A 25,439-nucleotide genomic window follows, 5' to 3' on the forward strand; every position below is an offset into this window, starting at 1 on the left:
CATGTATTAACAGATTGCAAGGGTAAAATATTTAAAATTCTTATTATTTAGACTCTAGCCCTTTGTTAGAACATACTCACCAATTTCCTCAGAGGTCTTTATAATTCCAAGATTGTCCCTTAGCCAGCGAATAACAGCACCGGCTATAGCTACGGAACCCTATGGGAATAAAGGAATCCGAGAGAGAATATATGTTATCACAATAAAAAGTTTTTATTGAGCATATTCTCTGTGTATGACACTACCAGATGGATAAAATTCAAAAATTTCAACATTGGGACTTCTACAAATATCATAAACTAGGTCTTTCACTACAAACATTATTTATCTAGGGCATTACAGAAGTTTTTAATGAGACAGAGAAGAGAGTCCGCCAGTACACCCTTGGACCTGTGCCCGTAGGTGGACATCAATGTGTTGAGCAATTTGCTTCTTATACAATTGTTCTATCTGTTGCTAAACTACTGAGGTATATTATCACCCAGAGTACATTCCCATCTTATCCACAAAGTTATTGGGAAAGGCCACCCTGAGAGTTTTTTCAAGCCCATTTCCCATAGCTAACATTATATTAAATCTAGCAACCACAAAAAAAAGTTAGCAAAGAAGCTAACTACAAAGTAATGATTCTTTCCAACAAAATCACCAAGAGATGGGGCTTGGAGTCAGATGAACTGGTTTGAGTCTGAGCTCTAGTTCTTAACTGCTATGTGATCTTAGGTAAATTAGTTAGGCTTTCTGAGACTCCATTTATTCACCTATATAATGGTGGTGACTATAACAACAGTTACCTAGAGAAATTACGATGAGGCTCAATACAGGAAGTATACAGGAGTATACAGGAATGTTCTTACTGAATGCAAATAGTAGCGTCTTTAATTCTTTAAGTGTTAAAAAAGTATCAGCCAAATTCCATTGACTGATGTATGGGTAAATAAAATGTAGTATATCCCCACAGTGGAAAATTATTTGGCCATGAAAAGACATGAAATTCTGCTACAACATGGATGAATTTTTTTTTTTTTTTTTTGCTGTACGCAGGCCTCTCACTGTTGTGGCCTCTCCTGTTGCGGAGCACAGGCTCTGGACGTGCAGGCTCAGTGGCCATGGCTCACGGGCCCAGCCGCTCCACGGCATGTGGGATCTTCCCAGACCGGGGCACGAACCCGTGTCCCCTGCATCGGCAGGCGGACTCTCAACCACTGCGCCACCAGGGAAGCCCTGGATGAATCTTGAAAACATTATGCTAAGTGAAAGACCATATATTGTATGACTCCATTTATATGAAATGTCCAGAATAAGCAAATCCAGAGAGACAAAGAGTTGTTTAGTGCTTGCTTAGGGTTGAGGTGATGCAGTTATTCTTTGGGGTGATAAAAATGTGCTAAAGTTAGACTGTGGTGATGGCTGCACAACTTTGTGAATATACTAAAGAACACTGAATTACATACCTTAAAAGAGTGAATCATGTGCTATGGGAATTACATCTCAATAAAGATGTTTATAAAAAGATTCTGGGGGCAAAAGAAGTATCAGCACAAACCATTAGGAATTCCAAAAAAAAAGTTTTTTGGTTCTGATGTTTCATTCATATAATTTTTTTCTTTCTTTTTTTCTTCATATACATTATTAATGTAAATTACTTCCACAGAGTCACCCCAAACCAAAACATCAGGTATAAGTGTAGGAAGCAGAATGTTTTTTATATGTCATCTGCCTCCCTGTCCCCAATTAAATTAATTGAATTACAAATGGTTACCCTTTCTTGCCATCAGTTTTCAGGATGCAAACAAACTAGATGCTGAATATGTTGATACATCCTATCGTTCACAGCTGCTATGAGAACAGGTCACTATACGCTACTGCATAGCTGGCAAAACATCGCAGTTGCTCTTTTTATACAGTGAATTTTCAGCTATAAAAAATTATTTGAGGAACAGATTTGACATCCCTGTGCAAATATAACCAGACTTTAAAAATGGGACAAAGACAATTCAGCAAACACCTGACAAGGGACTCTAACCCAATGTTTCTCCCGCCCCAAAAAAGAAAGTTCTTAATACACTTCCTAGTTTTGATATATTATATACTTAGGTACAGAGTGGGACCATCAAGGAGAACTAAGTAAATTGTTTGCTTTTGGAGACAATAGTTCAACTCTCACACATCCTTTGGAAGCGAACAATTCAGAGATAGTAGCTGCCAGAGGCTAGAAAATATATAAGATATTCTAGAACAGTGCTGTTTAATAGAAATATAATGTGAGCCACACATGTAATTTAAATTTTCTAGTTACCATATTTTAAAAGGTTAGATTAATCATAATATATTTTGCTTAACCCAATATATTAAAAACATTATCATTGCAACATGTAATCAATATAAAACTCGAGATCTTTTATTTGTGTATATTTCACTAAGTCTTTGGTATCAGGTATATCGTTTATGCTTACGGCACATCTCAATTTGGACTAGCCACATTTCAAGTGCTCAGTAGTCACGTGTGGCTAGTGGCTACCATATCGGACAGCACAGTTCTAGATCTAAATGGAAAAACAGATGTTCTATACTCTCAAAAAGACACTGGTCCTACATGGCATCTAACCACAAAATGTGTATATTTCCAATAGTTTTAGGTGAGTAAGTAATGAATTTTAAAAAGCCACTGAGCTAGAAGTCTAGTGGAGTGGTCTTGCAGCTACCAGCTAGTGGAACTTTATATTTTGGGAAATCAAATGCCGATGTACCTCATTTCCACTGAAAAGTGCAGGATGTTTACATGCTCAATTTTTTTTGAGAGGAAGCAATGTGGTTGCAGTAAAAGGAAAAATCAAGGTTTTCATTAAAGGTAACTGGTTGAGGACCAGAGGGCATTATTTTAGATTAAAACAATAGAAAAAAAATACAAAGCCACTGTCAAGGCTCCAGAAGAAAATTATTCTAAATTTGGTCATCAGGAGTACACAGGAGTGTTTTGTTACTGAATGAAGAAGTAGGTTCAATATAAAAAACACTTATCTGAAAGAAGTATATAATTTTGGTACAGGATATAATACTTGGTATAGCTTTTTAAAAATTAATAAAAATAAGAGAAATCTCCAAATTCACAAAAGACGTAGTCTTCTGAATCCAGAGGCAGGAGATAAAGTGGAAGATGGTATAATGCTTTGAAGATGAGCAGAAAAGAGTACAGGAATGGAAACCTAAAATGATAGATAGAAGGTGACTGTCTACTTGCTATCAAATAAGTTTCTGTCAATTATATCATAAATATAAACATTCAATACTTCAGCTCATCAACTATAAATATGAATCAACCCTTATTCTAAGTCACGATGCACTGGGAAAGCTGCACACAAACCTAATAGTGGTTCTCTAAGAAAAACACAATAGAAATGAGAGGGTAAAAAGAAGAAGTTCTATGATAACCGGACAAGAGAAATAAATTACTCAAAAACTAGACACATAGCCTGGAAAGTGAAAGGCTAAGGAACAGGCTCTGCAAAGATTAGATTAAAAATAATCAAGTAGATCTGATATAATGCCATAGCAGGCAAACATACTTTCCCTCAAAAGCTCCTTGACATGAATGCCACTGCCATGAACAGTATCTGTATAAAGTAGATATTTCAGGATGCAGGATGTATCTTACAATGCAGTTATGGTTAAAATCAGTAAGTGTGGGGCTTCCCTGGTGGCGCAGTGGTTGAGAGTCTGCCTGCCGATGCAGGGGACACAGGTTCGTGCCCCGGTCCGGGAAGATCCCACGTGCCGCGGGGCGGCTGGGCCGGTGAGCCGTGGCCGCTGAGCCTGCGCGTCCGGAGCCTGTGCTCCGCAATGGGAGAGGCCACAACAGTGAGACTCCCGCGTACCGCAAAAAAAAAAAAAAAAAAAAAAAAAAAAAAATCAGTAAGTGTGAAGAAAAATTATGTAAAATTAAGATTATCCTTAAATTCCTTAAAATCAACCACTAGGCACAGTAAACTTAGTTTTGTGTATGCTACAGTAATATGTAACACTACATATATAACTTATATTGTACTTAACTTCTGTATAATTACAAATGCAAAATCTAACTCTATAGCATTTTTATTTGCAAAGAAAAGAGAACAGGAGCACAGAGTTGAATTGGGGAAGCATTTATGAAATGTAATCTGTATCATTAATACTTTGATAACCAGTTAGGGAATTAAAATTAAAAGCACCTATTGCTCAGAAAGTACACTTTCCAAGAAACTACCTTAGAAAAGTCCATAAACAATGTTTATAGGCCCCCATGATCCTCGCCTCCTGCTGTTCATGGCCTTCCATGATCCTTTCCCTTTGAGTGAGGTGGGACTATGACTTGCTTCTAACCAACAGGACATGTCAAAGGTGATGGGACGTATGTGATGATGTGCATATGATTACGTTGCATAAGATTACCACACCTGTTTTCTGGACTCTCTCCCTCCCTTGCTGGTGTTAAGTCCTCACATGGGAAGGAACTTCAGGCGGCCTCTAGGAGCTAAGGGCAGCCTCTGGCTGACTGCTAGCAAGAAACTGAAACCCCCAGTCCTACAACCACAAGGAACCAAATCTGGCCAATAATCTGAGTGAACCTGGAAGCAGATGGAGCCTCAGATGACACTGTAGCCTCAGCCTACACCTTGACTGCAGCCTGGTGAGACCTTGAGCAGAGGATCCAGCTAAGCTTTGCCTGGACTCCTGACCCGTGGAAACTATAAGATAATAAATGGGTAAGGTTTTAAGCCGCTTACATCAGTGGTAATATTGTTATGCAGCAACAGTTAACTAATATATGAGACTTATACCTGAAATGGAATATCTGGCTGAAGAGGGATGAAAAACTCCAAAAACAAAAATTTAACACTATAATCACAAGTCATACAAACGATAGGAGAAAAAGGACATTCAAAGAAAACAATGGGGGGATATAAGGAATCCTCTTTGAAGCTCATGTTTAAATAGACAAAAATGGCATAACATAGGATTTGGTATATAAACAATATTTATTAAGTGTCTGCTATGTACCAGCCTCTGGGATAGAGTGGTGAACAAGACAGATAAATATTCTGACCTCAGGGAACTTATATCCTAGTGACAGAATACAGAACGTGGAAGTCTCAAATCCAAAGTAAGCTCACGTTCATAATCAGATTAAAGGCCCCCAAAAGAATTTTGTTTCGTGAAATAACATTTAGAAAAAGAAGATGAACAAGGAAGGGAAAAGCACAGCTTGGGGAAGACAGTGCACAGATGGCAGAGGGAAGGCAGAACTACTCGTTCTATTTTGGTAATCCTTGGTCTATTTTGCTTCAGTATCTTCCACCACTAAGAAAATTTTCCAACTATTAAGAGTGGTACAGGGCTTCCCTGGTGGCACAGTGGTTAAGAATCCGCCTGCCAATGCAGGGGACACGGGTTTGAGCCCTGGTCTGGGAAGATTCCACATGCCACGGAGCAACTAAGCCTGTGTGCCACAACTACTGAGCCTGCACTCTAGAGCCCACGAGCCACAACTACTGAGCCCGCATGCCACAACTACTGAGCCCGTGTGCCACAACTACTGAAGCCCTCCCACAGGTCTAGTGCCCATGCTCCGCAACAAGAGAAGCCACCGCAATGAGAAGCCCGTGTACCGCAACGAAGAGTAGACCCCGCTTGCCGCAACTAGAGAAAGCCCGCACGCAGCAACGAAGACCCAACGTAGCCATAAATAAATAAATGTTTATTTAAAAAAAAAAAAGAGTGGGACAAATTTTAGCAGTTTAATATGAGTTTAAAGTCTCAAAACAACTGAAGCATCAGGTGTCCCAATTCCTTTTTACTAACAATGAAATAAGGACCCAGAGATGTTAATATTCTTGGTGATAAAAAAGAAGTAAACATCCCTATCAACAGAGATGGATGAGTTTGCACTTTAAAAATCACCTGTCCTGGGGCTTCCCTGGTGGCGCAGTGGTTAAAAATCCACCTGCCAATGCAGGGGACACGGGTTTGAGGCCTGGTCCGGGAAGATCCCACATGCCTGCTGTGGAGCAACTAAGCCCGTGAGCCACAACTACTGAGCCCACGAGCCACAACTACTGAAGCCTGCACGCAGCAACAAAGGCCCAACGCAGCCATAAATAAATAAATAAATAAATAAACTACATTGTTAAAAAAAAATCACCTCTGTCCCTAACAGAGGATAACAGGCAAAACATAAAAAGAGAAAACCAAAACAACACATGCTAACTCAGACAGAGAATAGCATCAATGTGGACAGAAACAGAAATGCATGGCTAAGCAGGATTTGAGGCCACAGGCATGATGGATTGTGAGTCATTTTTCTGTGTGTGTCAGGGAGCAGGAGTGGTGGCCGGAGCTGACTCCTGCAGAGGAAAGGGATTCGAAGTGCTTGGTGTAAGATCAGGAAGACTGTCAGTGTCTGAAGCCAGGGGCTAGGTAGTGCTTTCCTGCTTGTGTAGGGGTACTGGAAAACAAGCAATTGTCTACGCGCTGACTAGGGCTATTGGCTTAATGGAAAATGAGTCTGGAAGGGAAAATTCCAAAATACATGAAGAAATCTATTATTAAAACATCAGCCATGGTGTTGGGAAAATAAAAAAGCTCCATGCAAGAGAATCAAACTGGACTACTTTCTCACACCATATATAAAAATAAACTCCAAATAGATTAAAAACTTAAATGCAAGACCTGGAACCATAAAACTCTTAGAGAAAACACAGGCAGTATGCTCTCTGACCTTGGGTCTTAGCAATATTTTTTTGGATCTGTCTCCTCAGGCAAGGGAAACGAAAGTGAAAATAAACTAAAAAGCTTTTGCACAGTGAAGGAAGGTATCAACAAAACGAAAAGGTAGCCCACTGAATGGGAGAAGATATTTGCAAATGATATATCTCATAAGGGGTTAATATACAAAATATACAAAGAACTCAAATAACTCAACATCAAATACAAACAAGCAATTTGATTAAAAAATTGACAGAGGATCTGAGTAGACATTTTTCCAAAGAAGACATATAGATAGTCAATAAACACATGAAAAGGTGCTCAATATCACTAATCAACAGGGAAATGCAAATCATAACCACAATGAGCTAGATACCTGTCATAATGGCTATTATCAAAAATACTACAAACAACAAGTGTTGGCGAGGGTGTGGAGAAAAGGGAACTCTTGGACACTGTTGGTGGGAATGTTAAGTTGGTACAGCCACTGTGGAAAACAGTGTGGAGGTTCCTCAAAAAATCAAAAGTAGAGCTACCATACGATACAGCAAATCCACTTCTGGGTATTTTTCCAAAGAAAACAAAAACGCTAGTTAGAAAAGATATATGCACCCCTACGTTCATTGCATCACTATTTACAATAGCCAAGATATGAAAGCAACCTAAGCATCTATTAATAGATGGACAAAATGGATAACTTTATAATATATATAAAATGGAATATTATGACATCTTGCCATTTGCGAAAATATGGATGGACTTGAAGGGTATTGTGCTAAGTGAAATAAATCAGACAGAGAAAGAAAATATACCATGATTTCACTTACATGTGGAATCTAAAAAATAAAACAAATGAATAAACATAATAAAACAGAAATAGACTCATAGAAACAGAGAACAAAATGCTGGTTGCCAGGGGGTAAGGGGGTAGCAGAATGAGTGAAATAGATGAGGGAGATTAAGAGGTACAAACTTCCAGTTATAAAATAAACAAGTCATGGGGATGTAATACACAGCATTGGGAATATAGTCAATAATATTGTAATAATTTTGTATGGTGACAGATGCTAACTAGACTTACTGTGGTGATCATTTTGTAATGTACAAAAATACTGAGTCACCATGTTACACACCTAAAACTAATGTAATATTGTAAGTCAATTATACTTCTATTAAAAATTGATTAAATTAAAAATATATATATACTTTGTATATATACTATATAAATTAGACATTACAGCATATCATATGCTAGCTTGCAAGCATCACTTCTAATGAAAATGTATGGAAGGGGAAAAAATGACATCAGCCAACAAAACATAACATCTGGAATAGAATTCATTCCAATCCAGTGGTTAGGACTCTGCGCTTCTACCGCAGGGAGCACGGGTTCAATCCCTAGTCGGGGAACTAAGACACTGTGTGTCCGCAGCACCGCCAAAAAGAGAAAAAAACAACAACAAAACAAAACAGTAACAACAAAAAAACACAAAGAGGTAGATTAAGGTATGATTTCCATGAAAAAAAAACCCCATGAATTACAAATCAAAAGAAAAGAGAAATAAAATCAGGTGGACATGAAAAATAACCAGTTAAAGACTGTAGAAATGAAATTACTGAGTGAGATTAAAAAATGTAATAGATGAGATAAACTGTAGAATAGACAGAGAAAATAGGCAAAGTAGTGTTCCCATATACTGCTGGTGGTATTTACACATGGTAATGAAAAAGAATGGGACAATAGTTATATTTAACAACACAGATGAATTTCCCAAATAAAGTGTTGAGTGAAAGAGGCCAGATCAAAGATTGCATACTGTATTACTCAGTCTCTCTCTTATATTTTTAATATATAAAGTATTAACAACATGCAAAACTAACTTCCGTGTTTAGGGTTACACATTTAAGCGTTAGAATTGTAAAGAAAAGTAAGAAAGTGATCATAATAAAAGTCAGGGCAGGGTTAACTTAGGGGAAAGGGAAGAGGATGTGATTGGGAGGGGCACATAGAAGGTTCCTGGTAGTTTTCTGTTTCCTGACCTGGGTGAGGTTACATGGGTCTTCTTTTTATAATAATTTGTTAAGCTGTACATTGATGTTTTATGCATTTTTTTCTATACATGTGTTACATTTCACAATTAAAACATTTTTGTTTTGTTTGTCTTAAAGAGAGAATTTGGAAATGTAAGGTAGATATTGAGAAACTCACCAGGGATGCAGCACAGAGAAACAAAGAGATTAAAAATATATAAAAGGGCAGTTAAGAGACATGGAGGGTGGGTTGGAAGGTTCCAATATCCGTACAATAGCAATTCCAGAAGAGGATGGAGGTAATGGTAGAGAAGCAATATTTGAAGAGATAATTGTTGAGAATGTTCCAGAACTGAAGACAGACTTGTATCCAAGTACCTAACAGAATAAGTAAAAATAAATCCAAACTCAGGCACATCATAGTAAAACTATGGGACATCAATGATAAGGATATAACGTTTAAAACTTCCAGATTACCTGTCTACAAAGGAACCACTTTTAAATCAGAACAGCGAAGGTCTCATCAGCATCAAAAAATGGCCAGAAGGGATGCAGATAAAGCAACTGAGTTTTATATCCACTCCAGAGAGAGAGCAAAATAAAGACAAACCTAAAAAAGAATAGGCTCACCGCACCAGACTCTATGAACTGTGAAAGGCTATCCCTCAGCAAGAAAAAACTGGGGGTGGGGGACGATGTAAAAGGTATGGGACCAAGGAAACGATACTGGACACGGAAATTGACAAAATATGTCAATTGATATGATTTATGATTGACTGAAAAGAAAACAGTATGAATTATTGAGTGTTTAAGAAAAAGGGGAAATGAAAATTTTAAACTCAATAACATGATTATGGATGGAGGTGGCAAGGGTAAAGCATTCAAGGTCCTCATCATGGTTGGGTGGTTATTAAAAATACTAAACAATTATAAGCACTCTTAGAAAAATATATAGTTATTATTTTGAAGGTACTAGCAAAAAACCCCAAAACAACAACAAAAAATGAGAAATGCGTTATGTTGCTTCCAAATCAGCAGAGGGAGAATGAAAGAAGACTAAAAACTAAGAGGGGTAGTTATAGTTTCAGTTTTCAAAAAGGGTAGAAAGTTACTTTTTGAATACCTCAGATTGCCAAGGCTAACAACAATCTGTCAAATGAAAGAAATGGGTATTAAATATCTGCTTTGTAAGCACTTTAACCCAAAAAGGAAGCAGTGTGACCAGGTGGAATTTGCATGAATTCACTGAGAAAAAGTTTTACCCACCTAACTTTATTCTCTGCACTCTTTTTTGATTCTCTTAATTTTACAAGATGTTTGTTAACTGAAGAGAATTCGGAAAAGAAAAAAGATTCTATCTATTGTTGTTAATATACTAGAGTGTGTGTGTTGTGATCAAGTTGCTAGGTTAGTAGAAGGGTGTGACATATGGGAGATGCAGTGAAAAGAACACTGGACTTGGTAGACTGGAGCCCTGAATACTCAGATTTACAAGGAAGGAGATGGCACAGTGGAGCGGCCTAGGCATCTAGACTTTGATGCCCAATAACCGGGATTTGCATCGACGATTGGCTACTTACTAGCTGTCAAGCTACCTTGGCCAAATGACTCCAATTTCACTTGTCTTCTTCATGTATAAAACAAGGGAATAGCAGGGTGTAGCAAAGCCTGTTGTCATCTAATCTATTGCCCCTCTCTACTTTAAAATTCTATGAAACTAAACAAAAAAATTACATGAATCAAAACGAAATCATATGGGGCTTCCCTGGTGGCGCAGTGGTTGAGAGTCCGCCTGCCGATGCAGGGGACACGGGTTCGTGCCCCGGTCCGGGAAGATCCCACATGCAGCGGAGCGGCTGGGCCCGTGAGCCATGGCCGCTGAGCCTGCGCGTCCGGAGCCTGTGCTCCGCAATGGGAGAGGCCACAACAGTGAGAGGCCCGCATACCACACACACACAAAAAAACCCAAAAAAACAAAAAAACGATATCATAAAGCTTATGTGTTAAGTCTCCAGATGAGACAAAACTGGAAGAGGAACAGTGGGAAGAATGAAAAAGCATTCAGACAGTGTCAGAACAGGCTGAAATTACTATCCTGAAATTTAACAGGAAGAAACAAAGACCTCAATTTAGATTAACAAAAGATCGTCTGTGCAAATACAAAATGGCATCGACTTGGCTTGATAATAATTCATTTGAAAAAGAGCGAGATATTTTAATATATGCTCCTGGAGCCAGTGATATGATGGGGTTATTAGACTAAATTAATGAACACTCAGGCTAGAGTAGCAGAAACAGTGTTTATGGTCACGGAGGCACAAATCCCACAGTGGGGATACCTCATTTTATTGTGCTTCACAGGTACTGTGTTTTTTACAAATTGAAGGTTTGTGGTAACCCTGCACAGAGCAAGTCTATTGGTGCCATTTTTCTAACAGCATTTGCTTACTTTGTGTTCCTGTGGCACATTTTGGTAATTCTCCCATTTTTTCAAACTTTTATTATTATAGTTGTTTAAGGTGATCTGAGACCAGTGATTTTTGGTGTTGCTATTGTAATTGTTTTGGGTTGCCATAAACTGTGCCTATATAAGACGGCGAACTTAATGATAAATGTGTGTGTTCTGGGTTTCGATGGTGGCGCAGTGGTTGAGAGTCTGCCTGCCGATGCAGGGGACACGGGTTCGTGCCCTGGTCCGGGAAGATCCCACATGCCGCGGAGCGGCTGGGCCTGTGAGCCATGGCCGCTGAGCCTGCGCGTCCGGAGCCCGTGCTCCGCAACGGGAGAGGCCATAGCAGTGAGAGCCCCGCGTACCGCAAAAAAAAAAAAAAAAAAAAAATTCCCTGAGACAGAACAATAACGAAATTAGGCCAATTAATAACCCTGCAATGGCCTCTAAGTGTTCAAGTGAAAGGAAAAGTCACATGTCTCTCACTTTAACTCAAAAGCTAGATAGAAATAATTAAACTTAGTGAGGAAGGAACATCTAAAGCTGAGATAGGCTGAAAGCTAGGCTTCTTGCCCCAAATGCTTAGCGAAGTTGTGAATGCAAAGGAAAAGTTCCTGAAGTAAATTAAAAGTACTCCAGTGGACACACAAATGATAAAGAAGTGAAATAGCCTTGTTGCTGATATGGAGAAAGTTTGAATGGTCTGGATAGAAGATCAAACCAGCTACAACATTCCCTTAAGCCAAAGCCTAATCCAGAGCAAGGCCCTAACTCTCTTTAATTCTATGAAGGCTGAGAGACGTTAGGAAGCTTCAGAAAAAAATGTTTGGAACTAACAGAGGTTGGTTCATGAAGTTTAAGGAAAGAAACTGTCTCTGTAACATAAAAGTACAAGGTAAAGCAGCAAGTGCTGATGTAGAGGCCACAGGAAGTAATTCAGAAGATCTAGCTAAGACACCTTCATTAATGAAGGGGGCCACACTAAACAACAGATTTTCAGTGTAGATGAAACAGCCTTATACTGGAAGAAGATATATCTGAAACTTTCAGAGCTAGAGAAGATAAGTCAATGCCTGGCTTCAGAGCTTCAGAGGACAGGCTGACTCTCTTGTTAGGGGCTAACGCAACTGGTGACTTTAAGTTGAAGCCAATGCTCATTTACCATTCTGAAAATCCTAGGGTCCTTAAGAATTATGCTAAATCTACTCTGCCTGTGCTCTATAAATGGAACAAGAAAGCCTGGATGACAGCACATCTGTTCACAACATGATTTACTGAATATTTAAAACCCTCTGTGGAGACCTAATGCTCAGAAGAGGATTCCCTCCAAAATATGACCACTCACTGACAATGCACCTGGTCACACAAGAGCTCTGATGGAGACATACAATGAGACTCGTGTTGTTTTCCTGCCTGCTAATGCAACATACATTCTGTAGCCCATAGATCAAGGAGTAATTTTGAATTTCAAGTCTTATTGTTTAAGAAATACATCTTGTATGGCTACAGCTGCCATAGATAGTGATTCCTTTGATGGGTCTATTCTGGGCAAAGTACACTGAAAACCTAGTAGAAAGGATTCACCACTCTAGATGCCATTAAGAACATTTGTGATTCATGGGAAGAGGTCAAAATTACAACATTAACCGGAGTTTAGAAGAAGTTCATTCCAACCCTCATGGATGACTTTGAGCGGTTCAACACTATTTCTAGGAAGTAACTAGAAATAGCAAGAGAATTAGAATTGGAAGTGGAGCCTAAAGATGTGACTGGGGACTTCCCTGGTGGCACAGTGGCTGAGAATTTACCTGCCAGTGAGGGGGACACGGGTTTGATCTCTGGTCCGGGAAGATCCCACATGCCACAGAGCAGCTAAGCCCATGCACCACAACTACTGAGCCCATGCGCCACAACTACTAAGCCCGTGCGCCACAACTATTGAGCCTGTGTGCCACGACTACTGAAGCCCGCACGCCTAGAGCCTGTGCTCCGCAACAAGAGAAGCCACCGCAATGAGAAGCCCACGCACCAGAACAAAGAGTAGCCCCCTACTCGCTGCAACCAGAGAAAGCCTGCGTGCAGCAACGAGGACCCGAGGCAGCCAAAAATAAATAAATAAATAATAAAAATAAAGATGTGACTGAATTGTTGCAATGTCATTATAAAATTGTAACAGATGAGGAGTTGCTTCTCATTCTTACAGACAACACTGTGGTTTTCATTAGCTTTGAATGTTTGTCACATTATCTATACTGAATGAAATGTACTTACTTCTAACGCATAATACACTGGTTTGTCTCTGCCCAGTTTGTAAGCCACTGTGGTCAGAAGGCCATGTTCAGAAAATACACACTGTAGCAAAGAGAAAAAGATTTCATTAGTCAGGAAAACAAAAAGATAGCATTAGAATATTTCTAAAGCAAAAATGATCTAGTTACAACATAATTCAATAAATATAACAATTTAGAAAATAGATCTTAAAAGTCAAAATTACCAGTATTAAGAACAGTACACTTAAACAGTATAAAAAGTTTATCCCTCGTTCCAAATTAGATTTGCATTAAGAATCTGACAAAGTCCTAGTATAGATATCCCACTAACACAATTAAACACACACATGTAAAATTCAAAGAACCTAAAATGGTTCTTACAAGAACCATTCACATGTAGTGATTTTCATCATTTTTACTGAGCTCTAAATTAAACCCTGATAGAAATTAAATAAAAGCTCCTGACTCAAAAGTAACTTAATAGCAAATTATGCTCAAGTGTTATTTATATGAAGTTAAAGAAGACTTTCACTAATCTTTTAATTTGAAAAAAACCAACCTTACGGCCTGTATTACATAGTAAGAAACAGCCTGTTCCATACCTATAGTTGGGGGGAAGAATGAACAGTAGGACAATTTTATTAAAAGTAAATGATGAAACATTAATACTACAAAACTAACATTTAACTTAGAACAATAAAAGTAATTTATATTAAAGTTTTAGAAAAGTTCTAAAAGCTAACAAACATCACAAACTCTTTGGAATAATGTTTTAAAGAACAGTCTAGAAGAAAATGTACTTAGTGCAATCCTAATGGAAAAATGCAAGTATAGTATTTGGCACTTAGTCATAGCCCAGGGCCATGTTCATAAAATAGCACTGAGGTACAATAAATCCTAAATTCTGTCACACTTACATTGCTATTAATCCCCATGAAGTGAAGCATCATGACTAACAGGCATTCAGCAATGGAGCGGGCCAGCCTAGCTCCATCATTAGCACAGTCATAAACTTCTGGCATGGAGAGGGGGTAGGTCCAGGGTACAGGAAAGTGTAGGTGGACTTTGGGAAAATGAGGGGCCCAGAGGGAAAAGCTATTGCTGGTCTACTTTCCCTGTTCTCTGCGCAGGACAGGGCATTCTACTAACACTGGTGGGAGAGTCATAGCCAGCACGTAACACAGCTGCCGTGGAAGAACTGAATTTATTTTGTGACAGCCTTATCAGCAAAACCTTCGGACTCTGCAACAAATCTGGTGCTTGGACATGAGTGAGTGGTTTTGACTTGTGCCAGGCAGATAAGCAGCCCAAACTGATATCAGTAAGGGTCACATGGCGACAGTTTTCAAATCAGTTGGCTGTGACTATCACCCTTGGCTCTCCACAGCTGTCCTGCCCTGTTTGGGATTCCCTCCCCACGGGCCTTGTGGGGCAAATAGAAAGCCAGGGCAATTTTTTCTGATAAACATTTTTCCAGGCACCACTGTTGTGAATGAGAATTAGCCCAAGACCGTCTATCTCTTCTGCTTGATTGTCGGCCTGCATGGGATTCATGAATATCTAAGTTTTCAAAGACACCAGTCAAATGACACCAGGTACGGGTAATAATATATATACGAATTCAAACACATAAATCGCTACGCCTTTTTACTTCTGTGACGCTGAAAAAGCTATATATTTTAAGTCAATCTCCTTTAATAAATATTCGTAAAAATGGAAGTGAATTTTCTGTTCCACACTATTTAAAGGAGAAATCTGTACTGATTTAGTCCCCATATAAACACTCTGTATACTGAATGGTAGTGTACAAGTCTTAAAGTATGAAATTGACGCAGAGGCTCAAGGTACTTAATAAAAGTGAATTCTTAAGTTTGTATATACTTGATAAGTAATTACTGAGTATTGTCAATATATGAAGAGACCTCCTTGCTACATTTAGGCCACAGCTTTCAAAACAGTGTACAGGCAATTACTTTCCTCTTAAATTTTATTATTTTTTTCTTCCCAGTCATCAAACCTATATGGGGTTTTCAGCATTTATATGGCCTACCAGTCCTTCCTCAAACATCCCAGAAAGACGTCTGACGTTTCTGAGCTCTGGAAAGTTAAAGGTTGTTTGCTATTCTCCACGGAGAAGTGGGCCAAACAAAGATGGTACACAGTGGGAGCGTGAGTGGCCCTGGCCGAAGCTGTGAAACAGGCAGAAGGACTCCTCTATTACACTTAGGGCCTCTGGGGAGAGGAGGCACTTAAAACACAAACTTAACTTAAAAACACAAACAAAATTCCCCAAACTTGGCCATGATCCTGTTAACCTAACGAACTACGTACTTCACTTCCCGTTCCTGAATAGTTGCCTTTTTGCAAAGCACATTCTGTCTTGCTGTCTCTATTCTCTACCTACTCGCATCTCTTTTGACCACTTGCAACCTGGCTTCCATCTTGAGCATTGTACTAAAACTTCATTCTTTGAGGTCACCGCTGAAGACCTGACTTCTATGTACAACGGTCTGTTCTCATTCTCAGCCTCCATGACCTATTTGTACTATTTTGCACTGCTGACCAAGCCCCTCTCTTCAACAGTTCTACACTGGATCTCCACTTTAATGACTAACTACATTCTATTTGTCTGACTTCTACATCCCTTCACCTCTTCCTTCTTCTAAATATCTCCTCTACCTGTATACTTTTTCTTGGTAATTTTATCTATTCTTATCGCTTCAAAAATCACCTCTAAATATGGGCAATTCAAAATCCCTTACTTTTATACTGAGTTCATTCCCCATTACCGTATGTGTGTAATGTACAGTCTACCAGTACTGCCAACGTGTCCCAAACAGAAATTCTTCTACTTGGACCCATTCCCTACTTTGGCTAAATCTAACCACTGGGCCCAGGGGACTAGTCTCCATACCTGCTTCCTGTCTCTTGTCCCTCTGTAGCGCCATGGATATCCACCCACGCCTCCCTCAGCCCTCATCCTTCTTAGTTCTTGTCTTTGTTACTGAGATGCCATGGTGGCCTCCGCCACGTCCTCTTTGCTTCTAATCTCTCCCCACTTTAACACAGGACTGCCATATCATTAATGAACAGCTCCAGTCATCTCGGAACAGCAGCCCACAAACCTTCAGAAGTGTCCCACCGCCTTCAAGAAAAAAAATCCTCAGTCTGAAGTTTAGGGTTTCACACCATCACCCTAGCCTTATTTTCCCACAACCACTTTCCCACCCAAATGTTCTCCACATTCTCTAAATAAAGTCTTCCATTTCCCTGTCTGCATCTTGGTTCAGTGTTCCATGCGTTCACCAATATTGCTAAGTCTTCAAAACATCTCATTACTAACAATCTTTTGTGATTGGTCTCCCCTCCCTTTGAAACCCAACAGCAGTACTTCCAAGTTTTTTATGGCACATAAGTTCTGATTTATAATATGATGAACTGTATATTTGTGTTCTTTCCCCTCAGGAAGCGAAACATGAGCCCAAAGATCTTACAATTTGCTATTATTCCCCTCTGCCAACCTGCAATGGCTGCAGAGGTACTCAGCAAGCCCTCCCTAACTTAAATTCATCATTTCGGGATTTGGCTGATAATGCTTAAGGGGGAGGGGAGGATAAAGAGAGGGAAAATCTGGCAACTCTATTGGGTGCCTCCCATGTGCTCTGTAGTGTTAGGTACTTGACACAGAGAGAGCATCTGATTTACTAGCTAGCATTAGGGTGTCTGGCAGAGGACGAAAGAAGGGGGCGGAGGGGACAGCTTACTTTTCTACCATTTCTATCGTTTCTCTGACTCCTGACTCAGCTACCTGGGACCCAGAATTCAAAGAATATGTTTCCAGACGCACGCTGACTCAAACACTCCTTGATGGTAACCTCAGGATATCATGACCTGCAAAGAATTTTTCCACCTTCCCTCCAAAAAAAACCTCTCACACAAATAATGTCACACTTTTGCATGAGGACTTCTGGCCCTACTAGAGTACAAGAACACTTAATCTAAAACGTAAAGACATTCCATTACTGACAAAAGTAGAACGTAAACACTGAAGTTAACATTAATGAGAGAATTAGAAATTCCTCAAGAAAAAAACACTTAAACGTAGATAGTCTCCTGCCAGGTCTATGGAACTCTTTTCCACACAGAGGACAGTAAAGTACAGAGGTAAAGTACCCCGGCTAAATTGAATCAGCTGCATCTGGGTGCAAAGACTGCTGCTCTCACTTACTAGCTTAACCTCTCTGAGAATCTTTCCCAGCCTAAAGTGGGAGTAATCTTATCATTATTAAATATGGGGCTTGTTACAGACTGCACGTATGAGCAGTAAGAAGATGAGATTAGGAGAAAAATGCACCAAATCTCTGCTTCCGTCATTCCTTCTGCTTCTTGTCGAAGGAGAAACTCCACATGACGGGGAGAAAGCACAGTGCCAGGGAAATAACACTGAAAATCCCACAAAAATATGACTTTATAATTAGTGAGAAAGTCTAGGGCAGGAACACCATGTTGAAAATTGGAAGTGGAAGCTCAGAGTCTTAACCGCTGGACCGCCAGGGAAGTCCCGAGGCAAGAATACTTTAAACCAACATCTAGTTTCTGGATGGAAAAGGTACTGAATTTTACAAATTAAGGTTTTCACAAGCCTCATCAGTTTGTTTACATATGATATAGTGAATTCTATGTGAAGGAGATGAAGAAAAACAAATGGCGAAAAGTATATATATCTGTACTGGAACTCTTAAGCTATTAATTTTCAGCCTGGATGAACTTCAAAAGCATTTCCTCATTCAAAACACCAAAGGGAAAAACAAACAAAACACCATTGGTTTTCAGGTCTGTTTCTTAAAACTCACGTGTTTTTGGCTTGTCCATCCTGGAAGCACATTTGTCCCACCAATGCAGCAGATTGGTCCCCCAAACACTGAAAGTATACATGACAATAAAGAACACTGACTAAGACAATATTGTTCATTTCCTTTCTAGGACAGCCATAAGATTTATTTTCCCCTCTTTATTTATGAAGGAACGAATTGTCTTATGTTCTTTGCATCGCCTCCATTTGGCCATTTTCCCATGTGTTAACACTGCAAACAGGTACAGGAAGGGAGAGGTAGAATTAATTTATTCAGAAAAAATTCTCAATAGCCTACACTGTGTCACAGTGAAACAAGAATTAGCCAATTCTGCTGCTCTTACTTATTTTCCATAGTTAAGGAAGGAGGAAGATTGATTAAGGGAAGCCATAACATGGAAGGGGGCGGGTAGCAGGGAGATGTTTGGTGATGAAACTTACCCCAGATATTGGTACACCTTCCAAGGCCCCAGCTTTCTAATAAAATTTTAAAAAAGGATTATGAATAATCACAAATTTGGCTCTACTAACATAACTGCAACAGGAATGAACACAAATAGCAACATGCCAGAGCATGTGGGCAGACAAGACAAAGCAAGTGTTTCAACTACATGAGTGGTTCAGAGAGAGAGATACTAGAAATATTCCTAGAATGACAAGAAGAGACATGGACGTGAAACACTGGACTGAGAGTCAGGAGACGCGGGTTCTACTCCTGGTTAGTTAGTTAGTTAGTCACTGAGCAGGCCGCTGAAACCTTTCTATGCCTCAATTTATTTATCTACAAAATGGGCCTGGGCTTATATGCATGCCAAAGGCCATTAGCTCTTTGCTATTATTGTTGTTACTAAGAAAAGACTAACACATCCTTTAAAATGAACATATAAATAGCTATTAAACCAGCATGGAACATGTTTGTTTTGGGAGGCTGTATTTTACCAACTGTTCTTCCTACCCAAACTGCTCTGAAGATAAGTAAGAAACAAGAGAGGGTTCAGGTATTGGGTATTATTTGTTCATAGCCAACATCATTCTTCAAGTTTTGATAAGCAAGAGTTAATTTATGCCATGAATAGTGCTTTTGACTTTGATCAAGTATTGCCAGCATTCTAGCGGAAAAAAAATGAGATTTAAGTGACTGTCTGTGGACTTTACCAAACTTAATTGTGAAAAAAAAACAAACAACTTACACTAATACAAAGCAATTTGTACTGATATTAAGGAATTAGGGTAAAGGAATATGATCCCTGATGTACCTGTGATGTATTAGAAGAGCACCAAACTAAAGCTTTTGCCTGACCCCTCAGTCTGCCATTTGTAAGCCCGTCTCCTGGCCTCTGGGAGCTTCGGGTTCCCTATCTGTGACAGTGAGGGTAAGAACAGAAGCCACCTCACATGGCTATGATAAGGAAATAATAGCATATGTGTGGAAACCCTTTACAAAATAAAAAATGCCCTCTATCTAGTGGATGACATTTTATTTCTTTCATGCTTTTGGGTTAATCCAAGACCTATCTTTTATTTACTGTATAAATTCTTAGAAAAGCTGAACCTGGATAATAAGTGAAGGGCTGAAAGTGAATCAGGAAACCTATAGACTAGATATCTTAATGTATTTAAATACTGAAAGAAGTCTTTGCTTATACTACTGAAGTTATTATCAAACTACCAGCAGAATCTACTATGTGCAGTCAGGCACGGAAAGCGCTCTTTTTTCTTCACAGGGAGGGGGGTCTCTGGAGGATTCCTGGGAATATCCTCTGGTGAAGCATGCAGAAAAAGTGACAGTGCATTTCCAACTAACTGGTCTGAAAGGTTGGGCAAGATATCATTTAAGATAGATGTTTAGGACATCTAAAAACTACACCTGATTTCCCTATTGTGCTAAAGCCCAAAGCACATCACAACTGTACTTTGTAATAGGGACCATCAGAATTTCTCATTCCAGAAAACTACCTTAGTCTTCCTCAGCCTTATGGAAGACTTAAAAATAAATAAGGTTACATTTTAAAAACACCTAAAGCTTGACTAGAGCTTATAATAATTTGGAGGGTCATGGAAGGCTCTAGATTAATCTACTTAGTAAATGGACTTCTGCTTATCTAAAACTAAACGGAAATGCACTGTATCTTTTCCAAATGAATGGGTAGCATAATTGGTGGGCAACCTACTCACCAGACTATGAGAGATTTTCTATAGTCAGCAAGGGGAGAGAGGGGGACAGAAGCATAATATTTTAAATGCAAGAGAAAACTAGGCCAGTTAAATGTTTTTTTAACCATCCTCTGAAACTGTTTCTCAAGAATAGTTTTTTTTTCTCTGACCCAAGTCAGTTTATAGGTAGCTATGAAATTATCAAAGCACTTTTAAATTGTAGATAAGCAATGACTATGCTTCCTTTACAAAATTCCATTTTGCCTTAAAGGGCTTTATTATAAATAAAACATTTAAGAATTCTTGCTTAAGCTTTATCCAGAACACTTAGTGTTCTACTCTATTATTATTATTAAAGTCTATAAGTAGAGTTTCTAATGTTTTTCATGAAATATCAAAACATTATTTTTTGGCAATTAATCTAAGACTTTTCTTAATCTTTACCATAAATTCTAGTTTTTTGACCTTAAACACCAGTTCAAATGGTCCTAAAGGTTTTCATCCCTGATGTGTAATCAGAGATACTCAGTAATGCTAAGTGTACTTTTTGCTTAGACTACTTTTTCTGTGGGTTTCAATGAAAGCAACAGTAAAAATGTCCATGATGAAAACCAGTTTAATCAGGAATCACAAATCAGAACAGACTGTTTGCTTTCAGTTTCTTTGCTAAAGTTTTGCTCAGGCTGACAAAGAATCTACCAGGAGACATGGTTTGGCCATTAAAGGAGATTCAACAGGAAAAAGAACACCACTAAAATGTGAAGAGACCTTCCCATAAATTAAGAGCAGGCACCACAACTACCGAACAGTTATTTGGATTAAAGGCATAACCTGGCCCAAACATTCCCTTACCACCCTCTGTAGTTAGATTATCTCAATAATACTTTAAAATACTCAAAGAAAAGCCAATAAAGTTTATAATAGATAAAGTTTTTATATACAGTTTTATATAAAGTTTATATAAAATATAAACTGGTAAGTAGGACTCAAGAATTTTAAGTTATAAAACTATTTAAACAATACTAAATTCTTAGTTTACATACTGTCAACATTCACAAAATGTACAGGTCTCAAAATATAAAACGTAACACAATTGACTTTTGAATTCTGAATAGTAAAGCCTTTTTTAAGATAAAAATTATTATTATTATTTTTTACCATTAGGCCATAGATCTCAGAAGAACTCCGGACATTTGGAAGAATTTTCATTGGAATTTCAAAAAATCTAAAAAACAATCAGATTGGGTATATAAAACTATTTTAAATAAACATCTAGAAACATATATATGAATTTAAAGTCATGTAAACAACAATTAAAAATGAACTTATTTTAGTGTACAATTAAATAGTAACAAATAAATAAGCCAGCAGTATGCTTGGGTATTTAACACTCTAACTTTATACAAACAAATCAATACAAAATAAAAAGCACACAAAAACCAAAGTACTTTTATAGAGGAATCTAATTTTCCTTGAAAAATAATCAAGACAATTACTTAATTTGGCCTATTCATTATATATGCAATAAAGTGGATTAAAGACCTAAATGTAAGTCCACAAACTATCAAACTCTTAGAGGAAAACACAGGCAGAACACTCTATGACATAAATCACAGCAAAATCCTTTTTGACTCACCTCCTAGAGAAATGGAAATAAAAACAAAACTAAACAAATGGGACCTAATGAAACTTAAAAGCTTTTGTACAGCAAAGGCAACCATAAACAAGACCAAAAGACAACCCTCAGAATGGGAGAAAATATTTGCAAATGAAACAACTGACAAAGGATTAATCTCCAAAATTTACAAGCAGCTCATGCAGCTCAATAACAAAAAAACAAACAACCCAATCCAAAAATGGGCAGAAGACCTAAACAGACACTTCTCCAAAGAAGATATACAGATTGCCAACAAACACATGAAAGGATGCTCAACATCATTAATCATTAGAAAAACGCAAATCAAAACTACAATGAGATATCATCTCACACAGGTCAGAATGGCCATCATCAAAAAATCTAGAAACAATAAATGCTGGAGAGGGTGTGGAGAAAAGGAAACACTCTTGCACTGCTGGTGGGAATGTGAATTGATATAGCCACTATGGAGAACAGTATGGAGGTTCCTTAAAAAAATACAAATAGAACTACCATAGGACCCAGCAATCCCACTACTGGGCATATACCCTGAGAAAACCATAATTCAAAAAGAGTCATGTACCAAAATGTTCATTGCAGCTCTATTTACAATAGCCAGGACATGGAAGCAACCTAAGTGTCCATCATCGGATGAATGGATAAAGAAGATGTGGCACATATATACAATGGAATATTACTCAGCCATAAAAAGAAACGAAATTGAGTTATTTGTAGTGAGGTGGAGAGACCTAGAGCCTGTCATACAGAGTGAAGTAAGTCAGAAAGAGAAAGACAAATACCATATGCTAACACATATATATGGAATCTAAGAAAACAAACAAACTAAAAAAAACGGTCATGGGAACATATGTATATGCATAATTGATTCACTTTGTTATAAAGCAGAAACTAACACACCATTGTAAAGCAATTATACTCCAATAAAGACGTTACAAAAGAAATAATAGTCTGGGGCTTCCCTGGTGGCACAGTGGTTGAGAGTCTGCCTGCCGATGCAGGGGACACGGGTTCGTGCCCTGGTCCGGGAAGATCCCACATGCCACGGAGCGGCTGGGCCCGTGAGCCATGGCCGCTGAGCCTGCGTATCCGGAGCCTGTGCTCCGCAACGGGAGAGGCCACAACAGTAAGAGGCCCGCGTACCCCCCCTCCCAACAAAAAAAAGTCTGTCTTAAAAGAATATACAACACAGACTTGTATATTGTAGTTGAAATATCAACAGTTAAAGTTTGGTGCCCCACTAACATCTGAAAATAGTAAGATTTAGGTTATAAATAGGCAACACACTTGGAAATCTATTCTTAGGGCAAAATACAACTCACTCGCAGAGCTCTTTATCCCATTCCAAAGAATGGATGTTGAAAAGCATCGTCCTGCTTGCATTTGTTACATCTGTACAATGGACACCTCCACTGGCTCCTCCTGTCAAGCTCTGGACAGAGTGAAAAGGACATGTTAAATCTGTACTTATTTGCAATTTAATTTACACTTTGTCAAGACCCATAATCAGTTGCAGAGCACATAAGGCAGGAGAATGGAACATTTCAATTACTTAATTTTTTAGTTTTCAGCAGTGTCCAACAGAAATATAATGTAATTGAACCACACTGAGCCACATATGTACTTGAATATTTTCTAGTAGCTACATTTAAAAATATAAAGAAGCAGGTGAAATTAATAATACTACATATTTTATTTAATCCAATGTATCCAAAATATCCTTTCAATATAAAAAATTATTACGGAGACATTTTACCTTCTATTCTGTGTACTAACTCTTTGAAATACAGTGTATATTTTACACTCATGCACATCTCAATTCACACCCGCCACATTTCAAGTGCTCAATAGTCATACGTGGCGAAGTGGCTACCCTACTGGACAGCAGTTCTAGCTAACTGATGGTTAAAGAAAAAATTCAGCTTTTGTTTTCCTCCTCTTATCTTTGGAAGATGCAGAGTCTCATTAAATTTGGCAAAGTAAAATACATTGAAATGCCTGCCTCTTAGGATCTCACTGAACCCTGTGTTGCTGTTGTTGCTCTTGTTGCATTTGTCTGTGTGTGTATGTGTGTGCGCGCGTCCATGTTTTGGAATAACAATTCTCATTGGGCTGTGCCTGCGGTGACCCAAGCACATATCCTGAAAGCAGTTTTAAACTCTCTAATGTTAATACCCTTGTACCTGAACTGCAAGGACTGCTGCTTCCTTTCATGTAGAATCAGTGAGAAGTAAGAAAGGAACAAAAGTGGAGAAATGGCAGCTCACAGTTCCACATCTTGTCTTAGTCTGGCTCCAGGCAATTGTGAGAATTACTGTCAGAATTATTTCAACTGTGACCGACACGTATGAAAACTGCTGTCCATGAACACAATGCACAGCATGCCCTGGCCAAGCACAGGGAGGGCTGGAGAAGGCGCTACTTCCTGATAGGGGGTTCGAAAGATCTGCTCTGTGCATCTGGCAAGTGAGAATAGGGGCAGTGTTCCCTTGAAGCTCCCCTGAATGTTGGAAAAGATAATCACATACTTAGAGAAGTGTTTACAAATGAAATTATATGTCTGGCATTTGCTTTAAATTATCCATGGGGAGAAAGAGTGAGTACAGTTGAAACAAGTTTGGCCACAGCTGATTACTGTAGCTGACTCATTGTTCTAGAGGTTCATGACACTATTCCCTCCGCTTTTTGGGTGTATTTGAAAATGCCCTTAATAAAAATAACAGAGAAAGAGAGAGAGAGACAGAGAGAGAGAGAGAGAGGAGAGAGAACAAAGAGAATGAACATGTACTTTTAAGATATACAGATATCTGGGAAATGTTTGTTTCTACTCATCCATGTTCAGCTTAGGCAAAAAGATTATACATCAGAAATTTCCACTATGATTTTTCATATTGTGAATTAAGTAAAAGTCAGCTGTGTGATGTTGAAAGCAAATGTTCAAACGTAGCCTAGGTGTTTTATCATGTTAAATAGTAGAAAATAGAAGAAATAAATACATTTCTTCTAGGAAATGACTAGTGGAAAAGAAGTACAGTTGACCCTTGAGCAACACAGGTTTGAATTGTGCAGGTGCACTTATACGTGGATTTTAAAAATAAATAATACAGTACTACATGATCCGCAGATACAGACAGCTAACTATCCACGGCGGGTCCTAGAACCAAGCGCCTGCACATAGCAAGGGATTGTATGATAGGCAGCAGATAAAGGCTACTTAAATTTACTAATTGCTAATTACCTAAATTAGTTAGTCTAAAGGTAATAGACATGAGATGTGGTTTTGGTAATCAT

General features: G+C 38.6%; 1 protein-coding gene across 7 annotated transcripts in view; it reads right to left on the reverse strand.

Moving 5' to 3' along the window:
* The window catches only part of GK (glycerol kinase), an 80,609-nt gene that overhangs the window by 13,504 nt on the left and 41,666 nt on the right, over positions 1 to 25,439 (reverse strand). For 5 of the 7 annotated variants that reach the window (XM_070044696.1, XM_070044695.1, XM_030844450.3 and 2 more), the window contains 8 exons: positions 23,471 to 23,580; positions 21,653 to 21,719; positions 20,516 to 20,533; positions 18,782 to 18,817; positions 18,342 to 18,409; positions 14,048 to 14,090; positions 13,490 to 13,570; positions 81 to 159 (listed from right to left, as the gene is read on the reverse strand). In XM_070044696.1, coding sequence (XP_069900797.1) covers positions 81 to 159; positions 13,490 to 13,570; positions 14,048 to 14,090; positions 18,342 to 18,409; positions 18,782 to 18,817; positions 20,516 to 20,533; positions 21,653 to 21,719; positions 23,471 to 23,517 — 439 coding nt within the window. In that variant the 5' untranslated portion in view covers positions 23,518 to 23,580. The remainder of the gene's footprint in view (positions 1 to 80; positions 160 to 13,489; positions 13,571 to 14,047; positions 14,091 to 18,341; positions 18,410 to 18,781; positions 18,818 to 20,515; positions 20,534 to 21,652; positions 21,720 to 23,470; positions 23,581 to 25,439) is intronic. The other 2 variants (XM_070044694.1, XM_070044693.1) reach the window with 1 other exon arrangement.

The sequence above is a fragment of the Globicephala melas genome, chromosome X (genome assembly GCF_963455315.2).
Source record: "Globicephala melas chromosome X, mGloMel1.2, whole genome shotgun sequence".
NCBI classification, from domain to species: Eukaryota; Metazoa; Chordata; class Mammalia; order Artiodactyla; family Delphinidae; genus Globicephala; species Globicephala melas.